A 12,130-nucleotide genomic window follows, 5' to 3' on the forward strand; every position below is an offset into this window, starting at 1 on the left:
AACCAATTAAGTAATTTCAACATAATTAGTATTAACTGAAAAAAAAGTGTCATGTTATATAGTACAGTATGTAATGAAAAAACATGTCTTAATATAGTATTTCATGAAAAAAGTGTCACAGTATAGTTTGTGGTAAAAAAGGGTCATAGTTTAGTATGTGATCAAAAATGTGTCATAGTATCTGGCGAACACAATATGTGGTGAAAAACAAATCTTAGTATATTATTTGATGAAAAAAGTGTCACAGTACTGTTTGTGGTGAAAAAGGGTTCCAGTATACAGAGGGAAATAATTATTTGAACCCCAGCTGATTTTGTAAGTTTGCCCACTAACAAAGAAATGATCAGTCTATAATTTCTATGGTAGGTTTATTTGAACAGTGAGAGACAACAATGACAAAAAAAATCCAGAAAAATGCGTTTAAAAAAAAAAGTTATGAATTCAGACGTCAGACGTTTCTTGTAGTTGGCCACAAGGTTTGCACACATCTCGGGGGATTTTGGCCCACTCCTCTTTGCAGATCCTCTCCAAGTCATAAATGTTTCATGGCTGATGTTTGGCAACTCGAACCTTCAGCTCCCTCCACAGATTTTCTATGGGATTAATGTCTGGAGACTGACTAGGCCACTCCATGACCTTAATATGCTTCTTCTTGAGCCAATCCTTTGTTGCCTTGGCCGTGTGTTTTGGATCATTGTCATGCTGGAATACCCAACCACCACCCATTTTTAATGCCCTGACTGAGGGAATGAGGTTCTCACCCAACATTTGACGGTCATGGCCCCATCCATCCTCCCTTTGATGGGGTGCAATTGTCCTGTCCCCTTGGCAGAAAAACACCACCAAAGCATAATGTTTCCACCTCCATATTTGACGGTGGGGACGGTGTTTTTGGAGTCATAGGCAGCGTTCCTCCTCCTCCAAACACGGAGAGTTGAGTTGATGCCAAAGAGCTCGATTTTGGTCTCATCTGACCACAACACTTTCACCCAGTCTTCCTCTGAATGAGTCAGATGTTCCGTGGCAGACTTCAAACGGGCCTGTAGACGGGCTTTCTTGAGCAGGGGCACCTTGCGGCACAGCAGGATTTCAGTCCTTCACGGCGTAGTGTGTCACCAACTGTTTTGTTGGTGACTATGGTCCAAGCTGCCTTGAGATCATTGACAAGTTCCTCACGAGTAGTTCTGGGCTGATTCCTCACCGTTCTCATTATCACTGAAACTCCACGAGGTGAGATCTTGCATGGAGCTTCAGACCGAGGGAGATTGGCAGTTAATTTATGTTTCTTCCATTTGTAAATAATTGCACCAACTGTTGTCACCTTCTCACCCAGCTGCTTGGCGATGGTCTTGTAGCCCATTCCAGCCTTTGTAGGTCCACAATCTTGTCCCTGACATCGTTGGAAAGCTCTTTGGTCTTGGCCATGGTGAACAGTTTGGAATCTGGATTGATTGATTGCTTCTGTGGACAGGTCTCTTTTATACAGGTAACAGGCTGAGAGGGCTCGTTACCTGTATAGGATCCACCTGGGAGCTAGAGATCTTGCTGACGGATAGGGGTTCAAATACTTATTTCCTTCATGGAAATGCAAATTAATTTATAACTCTTTTTGAAACGCATTTTTCTGGATTTTTTTTTGTCATTGGTGTCTCTCACTGTCCAAATAAACCTACCATTGAAATTATAGACTGCTCTTCTTTTTGTTAGTGGGCAAACATACAAAATCAGATGGGGTTCAAATATTTTTTTCCCTCACTGTATGATCAAAAATGTGAAATAGTAGTAATTTGATAAAACATGCCTTAAAATAGTATGTAATGAAAAAGGGTCATAGTTTAGTATGTGGTGAAAAAGGGTACTAGTGCTAGAACAACTTTAAAACACTTACTTGCCACTGGCACCATGTTTTAATAACATGGCTGAAGATAGGGTGACACAGCTACAGGATGTCTCTGCCTGGATCAAAAACATGTTACTTGTGCAAAGGCATATACATTATGTGCCATTTAGATTCTAATATAAATATTATCATAATCACTGTTAACTCTGCTGGTTGGTCAGTTTTAATGAGTTTCTGTCTTTATTGTCACGGCTCAGTTTCTAATTATTGTAATCTCACTACTCGCAGCAAACCCTCCTTTTTATTGATAGTGATATTAAAAACTAATAATGTAGATTATGCCTCATGTTTTAAATTCAAAAAGGGTTTGTAAAACATTGTGGTTAATTGCCTATGAGACCAGAGGCTTTTGGCAAATTAAATGGAAGCGTAACCGCAACAGAAATTATACTGTTTATGCGCCTGCATTAGATTAGAGGGTCTAGTGCAAATAATCTCAAGTGGTAAAACCACCACAAGGGTTTAGTTTATTAGATGTCATCAAGATTCTGTTAAAACGCTGACTCTACCCCTGACGACGTAGGTTTTGATCAAATCATTGGCACAGACCCGCTCAACATTATGCTATTAGATCAGACTGGTATATTCATACCAAACTCATTTTATAGCAGAAAAATGTGAAGGAAAAAAAATCACATGTCTCAGATTTTTAAAATAAACAGGACAATCTGTCAAAAGAACATTGTATTATTTATTATAAACTCCTTTTATTTACAGTAAATAAAGACATTCAAGTTTTAAAATTAATTTAATTACAGCAGGGTCAATAGAAATTATTATTTAAACATTTACATTTTTTTTCTTAAATCTCATTTTTATACTAAATATCAAAATGATGACTAATGCGTCTGATCAAGCTAAACTCACACGTTGTCCAGGTTTAAATGTGACAGACTGACATTTTCCATCTGCAGAACCAAAGCTTTCATACCTAAAGAAAAACAAACAGAAAAATATTGAAGCATTTACAGTTAATGGAAAATATAGATTTCTATGCTTAAGTGATTAATACATGGATTGACCAAGCGGCTATAAAACTTTTAATTCACTGGACACAATTGATGAATTAGCAGTTTTAGACTGTTTAGATGACTGTGCAATTTTTTTGCTTCAGCTCAGAAATTATTCTAATGAATTCATAAAATGCACAGTAAAGTCATTTAACTTGATAAAACATGCTGAGTGATGTTAGGGGAATTATAATATTGATTTATATGCCTTTTACTGCTTTTTGGCAACAGCTTTAAAACACATTTGTCAGAAGTTTTTAATTTCCTCCCATAGATGAAACTTTAAAAGTCTCATTATAAGCCTGATAGATTTCACGGCCAATTCCCCCTTTATTTCCTGCAAAGGGTTTTGTTGCAACAGTTTCATCTGTTATAATTAGTGGGATTTCCAATTGCTGCGATTTGACCAACGTGGCGTCCACATACTCACAGTTTTGTGTATCTGTTCCAGTCGGACTTGCTGAGAGACGGTCTGGTGACGGCCAGGGCGGCGTTTAGATGCCCCTGACAGAGAAGCAGGCCGTGCTGGCTGGATGCTGAATGTCCCCGGACACCCTCCTCCTGCACAGTTATTACACAGGTATTAGTAATTAAGGTTAGCTACTATTATCCCTTCTACTATCTACTACTATCTCTTGGACTTACGTTGGCTCTTCTGTAGTGGGTTTTGATGTTGCTGATGTCTTGCTGTAAGCGGTCTGACTGCTCCGGGCTCAGCTCCTCGTATCCACTCTGAAGAGAGGCCATGAAGGCAGGAGGGACTGAGCCGCCGTGATCACGAACCGATGTTCCTGTACAGTCATGGGTTATGGAGTTGGGTCCAGAGGCGCACTGGGAATTCTGTGGAAGAGAAAATGGACAGACTCAGAAAAAAATGGAAATGGCACCACTGCATTTAGGATGACAGATGGCGAAGCTAATGAGTCTGTGGCTTCATATCGATACCACTGCAGTACTTTGGCAAATGAAATCAATTTGAAGATATTTCCTTTAGACTGTGGGCTGTAACAGACCAGCCTGATAAATCCTATTGCTAGGAAGAAACATCTGTTTAGTTTATCACTGTCATTTTAGATGCAAAGACTGTAAACCACTGCAAGTCAAAGTAGTGCTGTGGACTGGGGTTTATAGCTAGCATTAAAATTCAGCACGTCAGCACCAATTCACCTAAATAATTATGACGTATATCCAAAAATAAAAAAACTCACTGCTCACCAGTTCTGAAACTGACGAGTCTCCCATCTCTGACTCATAGGAGCTTCCAAAGTAGAGTCTCCAGACATTTCCATGGACTAATTCATCTTCTGCTTGAACCTCATTATTCTCCTGGAGGACCAGGGACTGTTCCAAAGCCACGCCCATGTCTCCTTCTCCCACTGACTCATCAGAGCCACTGGTGTTGTTCGGGAAGATCATGGAGGACAGGCTCATGTCACTGTCTGAGCCAGAGGCCAGCTCCTGATTGTCACACAGAAATAGAGGCTAGAGTCATTGTTCACAAAGCTACACACGAACATGCAATAAGGTCAACAGTGACTTTAACATTAATTTTTTTAACTAATTTCCTCTATTTCCTATTCACAATACATCACATTTAACTTGATACTGTAACTGTATATTTAATATTAAATATGTATATGTGCACTCTGTCTTATACTTTGTAATGTGTTTTACATCCTGTTCCATTTTTTGCTAAAATAAAAAACTCATTCTACAGTGGTGGCTTTATGAAAAGAATTATACTTACATGAGGTGTGCTGCTGCCCAAGCTGTTGTGGACGGCTTCCAGCTGTGCGTTGTAGAGCAAGGCCTTCAGGTCTGCCCCGGTGAACTGCTCTGTCACTGCTGCCAGCTGCTCCAGGTCCACATCAGCTGCCAAAGGCACTCCTGCGCTCAGAGCCTTCAGGATCTCTACACGAGCCTCCTGCAAATGTAACACGTAAAAGACATTTAAGAGGTGAACTTTATACCAAGGATCTGTGCTAAATCTTCAGTAAACATGTGAGGACAAATTATAACATTAGTGTTATTAGTGTTACAGAATATTGAGTAAATGACTGACTGATTTTAAACAGACCAAGTCAGGAGGGGAGCAGTAGAGGGACTTGTCCAGTCTTCCAGGCCTCAGCAGGGCTGGGTCGATCAGATCTGGGCGGCTTGTGGCTGCCAGTACATATACGCCTACAAATAATAATAGTTAGCCTTTTGGGAAATGAGCTCATTTGCTTTCCTGCAGGTTTTTGAAATGATAAAATCAATGCTCCTTTCTCAGAAAAATAAAACTGGAATCCGTAGACAAAATATCACCAAAGACAGGCAGGGGGTTGTAATTTTTAGTGTAATTTAATTTTAGCCTTAACCTAAGCTGTGAGTTTAGGTTAAGGCTAATTCTTTGTCAGGAACAAGTTACCAATAGGAACTACTGGAAGGGAAAAAGGCCCACAATCATCCACTAATCTACAATTTAGTTACTTTTTCTTATTCACATGCTGTACTCAAGTGATATGCCAATAGAATGTTAAAATATGTGTGTCGTATAGTGCTGTATGACCTACCTTGCAATCCCTCCACCCCATCCAACTGGGTGAGGAGCTGGTTGACCACACGGTCAGTCACCCCTGTGCTGTCATGGCCCCTCCGGGGAGCCAAGGAATCAAACTCGTCGAAGAACAGGATGCAAGGCTTGGCAGCTTGTGCCCTGAAATCGAAAATGCAAATATTTCAGGTTGATGAGTGTTTATTACTGGGTTATTACAAGTAACACAAGTCATAACAGCAATCAATATATCAATATGGTTCTGAGAGGAATGTAAATATTTACTAACCTCTGGAAGACATCACGGACTCCTTGCTCACTGGCTCCAATATACTTACTCAGAAGTTCAGGACCCTGGAGAGAGGCAAACAATCACTGTCAAAGAAAAACATTGTTCTTATTAAGACCAGCTTCTGACTGTCCAATCTAAAGCCCAGCCTACCTTGATGCTGATGAAGTTCATACCACTGTCTTTTGCTACAGCCCTAGCTAGGAGCGTCTTCCCTGTGCCAGGAGCTCCATACAACAATATTCCTGAGCGATGGCGGATCGGAAGATTGGAAAACAGGACAGGATACTGCAACATACCAAAAAACCACAAGCAATTACTGGGATGTTAAAGATGCTAAGGTTTGTATTGAGATGCTTTGCATTAAAAAAAACAACAACATATATAACAACATTTTATATATATATATATATATATATATATATATATATATATATATATATATATATATATATATATATATATATATATATATATATATATATTTGTATAATTGGTCTAACTTGGTCTAAATTGGACTTGTATAATTGGTCTAAGTAAAATAATGACTTTAAAACTGAAGCTGAACTGCTGTGAGCCTTTGTTTAATTGCACAAACGTTTTATTTAATTAAAATAAATTGTTTTATTACTTTATTTTCCTCCTATTTGCAGTTCTCTCTTTATTGCCATTTGTGTTGAGAAAATTAAACATTAAATTAAATAGTCTTTCATCTTTAGCAATTATGTTTATAAGTGATAAATACACTCCCATAGCATTTATTTAATTTAACTTCATAACTTGTTTTTCTCCTTTCGGGCACAGAGATCATTACATTTGATGGAAAGCACTTCTTGTGATCAGCTGCATTGCTACTGACCTTAGCAGGAAGCAGTATGGTGTCCATTAGCTGCTGTTGCACCTCTCTCAGACCTCCCACCCTCTCCAGCCCAACCCCATTTGGGACGTGGAGGTCAACACCCCACAACGATGGAGGTGTAAATCCCTTCAGAGCCTGTGAAAAATCCCTCTGGAAGAGAATCACACCTTAAAGACAAAGAGCATAAACAAAACAAAGATGAAGTTAGGAACTCAAAGAATAAGTGACATTTTAGTAAACTTAAAATAAATAATTGTATAATTAGTTATACAGAGTGCTTGTTACCCTGGTCCCCGTGTCCTCTTTGTACTGTGTTGGCATGTACAGCTCGTTCCAACAGCAGTGCCAAGTCTTGAGGTGTGTAACCCTCGGTCTCCTTGGCAACGGTCCCTAGGTCCAACGTGTGTAAGGTCTCCTCAGATAGACCGGACTTCCTTAGAATCAAATTATGCAAGATGTCTGCTCTCTGAACCTGTAGAAGTAACACACAAATGGTGTTAATTGTGTAACGGTATCCAAGTGGCTTCACCTGCAAGTGTGAGAGCATTGACCTGGTCTGGTGGCTGGATGTTGACAAATCCCTGGATAAAGTGGGAACCTTGCACTTCAGTCAAAGTTGGGTGGAGGGAATGTTCAGTTTGGCTGGTGATGATCAGACACACCAGGTTGGAATGGACCACCACCTCATCCACAACATCCTTTAGACCTGCATGTACGAATAACAAGAGTTAGGAGATCTAAAATATTTATCATCATATATTGCAACAAAAAATATGTACATACAAGCATACAAAAATATATTTTACTTTGTGCAATGTGCAGTTGCAGCAATGCCTCAGGGCCATGCTCATGTTCAGGTGAGGCTGGTGCCCCCATCACATGATCCAGGTCATCAAGAAGAATGACTGAAGGCTGTCTCCACTCTGCCTGCTCAAAAATATCCTGCAGCATCTGTCTTACAGTTTCTGCTCTCTTGCCTTAAAAAGGGTGTAAAAACACAATGATTTATTTTATTAATGAGCCTTAAGTTCAAGCAGAGTATAGAGTAACTGCTGACCTTGTAGCTTTTTGCACTCCACTACCTCCACATGTGCATCAAGAGCTTCTCTAGCTTTCCTGCACAGGGCTCTGGATAGCATGCTCTTTCCACTGCCCTGTGAGGAAAAAGCGCACGCATACAAAAGATACCACTTTCAGCACATTTAGTTTTCTAAAAGCGTAAAGTTGACAGGTTCACATGCACTCTGCACATTCCCAGAAAGCTAATCATCTTACAGTCATTACTAATGTGTTAATACATACCTTGGCACCAGTTATGAGTAGTGCTCCTCCACTAAGTCCTTGTCCAAGTCTACCAAGCTCTTGTGAAAGGAGACTACCCAGAAGGCTGTGGGAGATAAACTCAAATCCAGTCCTACTGAGCTCATCAATCCCACTGGAGAAAAACAAATGAGAAAACAAGAGGGTGAGAAAGGTTTATGCTCTAAAAGACTGTTGTTTAAAACATGCAATGGTTTATAAACAGGTACATTACCCACTCACCCAAGATAACAGAGGGAGGGAAGATCTAGGTTTGGCTTTTCAGCAACCGCCTTCGGCACGGAGACTGGCTCTCTGTCTATCTACAGGTGACAAAGTAGTAAGTGCAAATATCACAAAATCATGATTGTTTTGTCCATTTCATTATATCCAACATACTTCAAATAAACTAACATGAGAATATTAATTGGTTGACTTTGTGTGGAAGGTAATACCTGTATATTCTCTTTCTGGATGAATGTGGGTGCTAAAAGAAACAGCTGGTCTGCGGCATCACTCTCTGCTTCTGGTTTCAGCACAGTTAAAGCAAACTCCTGCTTTGCTATAAATAAAATGATGGACGGTGACATTTTAGTGCAGCTGAAAGTACTATAATTTCAATACATGGATAATTTTAGCATCTCTGATAAACACTTTATTCTATGCAAATCTGCAGATTTGACTGTACGTGATTTATAAATACATTTCTGACAAGCTGGAAAAAGAAGTGTAGAAATGAATCACCATCAGCTCCATGTAGGAGGATGGTGCCAGACCGTGCAGTCAGACAGGCTAAAGGTTCGTGACTCTGAGTGTGCAGCCAACCAAGGAAAGCTGTCTGGATCTCCTCATCATTCTCCTCGGGCTGAAGGCATAATGTCAAAAATCACGCAGAAACACGACAGATCAGATTTTATGCTTCTAACAAATGAAAGAATGTTATATTTCACGATTTACATCATACAGTGATGACAGATGGCTACTCCCAAACTCACCAGTGGTTTCACAGGCTGAAGACGAATAGTGGAGGCTACTTTGATATTGGATTTCACTGGCTGAATTCTAACTATTGAATGGGGAACGATATTCAGCTTGGTTGCCAGAGGCTGTGGAATCTGAAGAAAATATAATGCATTTCGTATGAAACACAACCATTTTAGGAGGAGCAAAGCACTGAACAAAAAGAGTCACTCCTGTGAAGTGAAATATAAATGGATTGACTATGGGTTTGTTGGACAGCATACTTACCCATACTCTTCCATTATGGATCTTTTCCTTGCTACAACTTTTATGATTGGCTGTTAAAATCTCAGACCCATGGCACACCACCCTGACCACCATGACCTCTTCATCTTTTGCCTCCTCTCCATCCACTGCAGTAGGATCAACTTTAGTACCTCCTTGGTTCTTCTTTTTCTCCATGGACTGCTTGGCTTTGTCCCTTGTTTCTTTAGGGGAAGCGATTTTAGAAAGCAGGCCATATGTCACTGGGGACAGACATCCACTTAGTCCAGAGTATTGTCTATGCTCCCAAGGAAATAAATGAATAACACCAGTTGCAACATGGCTTATGGTGCAAAGAGAGGGAGGAGGTGCACCACACACTCTGTAGGTAGAGTCAGTGAGGAGGGCAGGAATGTCAGGTACTGGTGGTAATTCTTTAACTGGATCATAAGCACCCTTTATAATATACTGCAGAAAGCTCTTCAGGTCAGCTATGCCACCCCACTGGTGACTCTGAGGGCGAGGTGCAGCATTTTGTAATGATGGAAAGGCGAGATCTGACTTCTGTTGTCTTGGGTTGCTAATTCCATCTCGGATCTTAGGAGACACAACTAGTTCTGTGAACTGCTCCAGGCGACCATAGGGTACAGATGGAAGAACTGAAGCTGCACAGAGTCAGAACAGATCAAAGTGGTTTAAAATGAATATAACCAAGTAACCAAGATATACAATTTGTTCTCACAAATTTTCCAATTTAAGATGAAATAAAAGAAACAATGCATTGAATAAAATAACATTTATTGTATTAACTCTTACCTATTTGAATGTAAATGGCTGTGTGGCTGTCCACCCACACAGGAAACACGGCATCTTGGAACACCACTCTGATCTGATCCAACAGGTGCTGCTCCAGTGTGGCGCTGTGAAGCTCCTGCACATCATATTTGGTTTACAGTCATTTATCTGTTGAAATACCTCATAGTAATCATACTGTTCTTTTGAACAAACTATACTTGAAGATTTTAGGCACAGATTGTTTACCTACCAAAATCTCCCAGTCGTCAGATGTAAGTGGCTCCACGAGGACCTGATGCACAGATGAGACCTGGTGACAAGGTCTCAGGAAGCCCTAAGGGTCAATTAACCAATACAAATATCAGTCAGTCCATCAGAATGTAACAATCACTGCAAACTATCAAAGCCTACTGTGTCTGGTAGGCAACAATCAGATAGGAAATGAAGCACTGTTGACACTTGCCTGCTCTCCATCTTTCAGGCCCAGCTTTTCTCCCAGACGTCGACATAGCGCCACCTGGTGGCTCTCAAGGCTGGAGGAGGTTCTGTTTTGAGTCCAGCTTAGAAACACTGGATCTCCATGGCTCCAGGACAACTCCAGCGCCTGATTCTAAAGGAAAGATAGACAAAGCTGTTATTGTCATAGCACTTCTTTATTGTAGAAAGGTGCTGGTCTTTCTAAGTTTATATAGACCACAATAAAACAGTAAACATACAAACATTGACACCCATCCATCCATCCATCCATCCATCCATCCATTTTCATCCGCTTATCCGGGGCCGGGTCGCGGGGGCAGCAGTCTAAGCAGAGAGTTCCAGACTTCCCTCTCCCCAGACACTTCCTCCAGCTCTTCCGGTGGGACCCCAAGACGTTCCCAGGCCAGCCGAGAGACGTAGTCTCTCCAGCGAGTCCTGGGTCTTCCTCGGGGCCTCCTACCGGTGGGACATGCCCGGAACACCTCCCCAGGGAGGCGTCCAGGAGGCATCCGAACTAGATGCCCGAGCCACCTCAACTGGCTCCTCTCGATGTGGAGGAGCAGCGACTCTACTCCGAGCTCCTCCCGGGTGACAGAGCTCCTCACCTTATCTCTAAGGGAGCGCCCAGCCACCCTGCGGAGGAAGCTCATTTCAGCCGCTTGTATCCGTGACCTTGCCCTTTTGGTCATGACCCAAAGCTCATGACCATAGGTGAGGGTAGGAACGTAGATTGACCGGTAAATTGAGAGCTTTGCCTTTCGGCTAAGTGGATTGGGCAGCAGTCGAAGGCGGGAGCCTAGGCGCCCCAATCCCTGGATAACCAATCTAGCTATTGGGACATGGAACATTGACACCCCTGCATTAAAATAAGGCATAACAGCAAACTGCGAGGGCCGGTGTCCCTGCTGGTTTTCCACGTCTCCCTGCTGATCACCTTGAACAGGTGTGTCTGATTGACTTAACACACCTGACCCAGGTAATTAGCAGGCTCTGGAAAAGGAAGAGTTGAAAAACCAGCAAGGGACTGGTTTAAGTTTGACACCCCTGTTTTAATGTAGTCCTTTGTCACCACCAAGTGATACTGTATGGGAATTACTTTAGATACATCAAATTGCCCCCAGTAGAGAAACTGCCACATCCATGGCGTCTTTGATGAACGGGATAGTAGAGCTGTTAATATAGTATGTAATTATTGTAACATCTTACGACGAACCATAGAAATGCAGTGTGTAAAGTAGATAGACCAATATTTTCTAGATTGTATTACTGTCTTCAGTATGTAACGTTCTGCTGATAATTCATTAACTGAGTACGTTTAAATTATAACTTTAATATAGACAGAATCAGTAGATACCAGCAAATACCAACATTCACTTTCATGAAGGACTGAAGAAAACGGACGACAGAGCAGACAGCTTGGCGTGTCACGTGCACGCTGTTTTACCAAACTAAGCCTCTACTGAGAACTAGTCTGGTGTAATATAGTGCACGATGGTTAGCTACAACCTGAGCTAACTTACCTCGCTTAGGGAAAGATGCGATATCAACTTTGTGGGCAGATGAAGAAAGCAGTTTTTTGTATTGCTAAAAACAACAGTTACGGGTTGAATGCCTTGATTAGTAAACATTATTTTCACATGGCGTTGCTCGTCCTGTTAGTAGCTGGTTCGATACTCCGCTAACTACTGACTCGTTGGGAATCGATGCGCTCTGGTTGAGCCTAGCCAGACCAAAGTAGTTG

The 12,130-nt window shown here is 41.3% G+C and overlaps 1 protein-coding gene and 1 long non-coding RNA gene across 3 annotated transcripts; one reads left to right on the forward strand and one right to left on the reverse strand.

Moving 5' to 3' along the window:
• Positions 1–2,571: 2,571 nt before the first annotated feature.
• On the reverse strand, positions 2,572–12,118 carry pex1 (peroxisomal biogenesis factor 1). 2 transcript variants are annotated; one of them, XM_029167081.3, is made up of 24 exons: positions 11,910–12,118; positions 10,376–10,522; positions 10,163–10,246; positions 9,934–10,048; positions 9,142–9,782; positions 8,889–9,008; positions 8,638–8,758; positions 8,349–8,455; positions 8,137–8,216; positions 7,897–8,029; positions 7,652–7,748; positions 7,401–7,571; positions 7,146–7,300; positions 6,880–7,066; positions 6,595–6,761; positions 5,889–6,023; positions 5,736–5,800; positions 5,466–5,608; positions 4,988–5,091; positions 4,658–4,834; positions 4,126–4,368; positions 3,556–3,750; positions 3,341–3,471; positions 2,572–2,831 (listed from the first exon to the last, which is right to left on the reverse strand). In XM_029167081.3, the coding sequence occupies exons 1-24, from the start codon at positions 12,015–12,017 to the stop codon at positions 2,753–2,755; spliced, it is 3,705 nt and encodes a 1,234-aa protein (XP_029022914.1). In that variant the 5' UTR covers positions 12,018–12,118; the 3' UTR covers positions 2,572–2,752. The 2 variants fall into 2 exon arrangements, with proteins under 2 accessions (XP_029022914.1, XP_055369013.1); XM_055513038.1 differs by lacking the exon at positions 11,910–12,118 and adding an exon at positions 10,629–11,860.
• LOC114865859 (uncharacterized) lies at positions 3,362–4,460 on the forward strand. The gene is made up of 2 exons (XR_003787573.2): positions 3,362–3,490; positions 4,166–4,460. It is a non-coding gene; the product is annotated as an uncharacterized LOC114865859 (long non-coding RNA).
• Positions 12,119–12,130: the final 12 nt, after the last annotated feature.

This window comes from Betta splendens, chromosome 11 (assembly GCF_900634795.4).
Source record: "Betta splendens chromosome 11, fBetSpl5.4, whole genome shotgun sequence".
NCBI classification, from domain to species: domain Eukaryota; kingdom Metazoa; phylum Chordata; class Actinopteri; order Anabantiformes; family Osphronemidae; genus Betta; species Betta splendens.

Excerpts from the sequence above, each read along its gene's own strand:
- pex1 (XM_029167081.3), bottom strand. The coding sequence starts at position 12,017 with ATGTTTACTAATCAAGGCATTCAACCCGTAACTGTTGTTTTTAGCAAT. Across the intron at positions 7,749-7,896 it reads TACTCATAACTGGTGCCAAG|GGCAGTGGAAAGAGCATGCT; the intron begins GTATGTATTAAC and ends TTTTCCTCACAG. Across the intron at positions 7,301-7,400 it reads GCAACTGCACATTGCACAAA|GTCTAAAGGATGTTGTGGAT; the intron begins GTAAAATATATT and ends TCGTACATGCAG.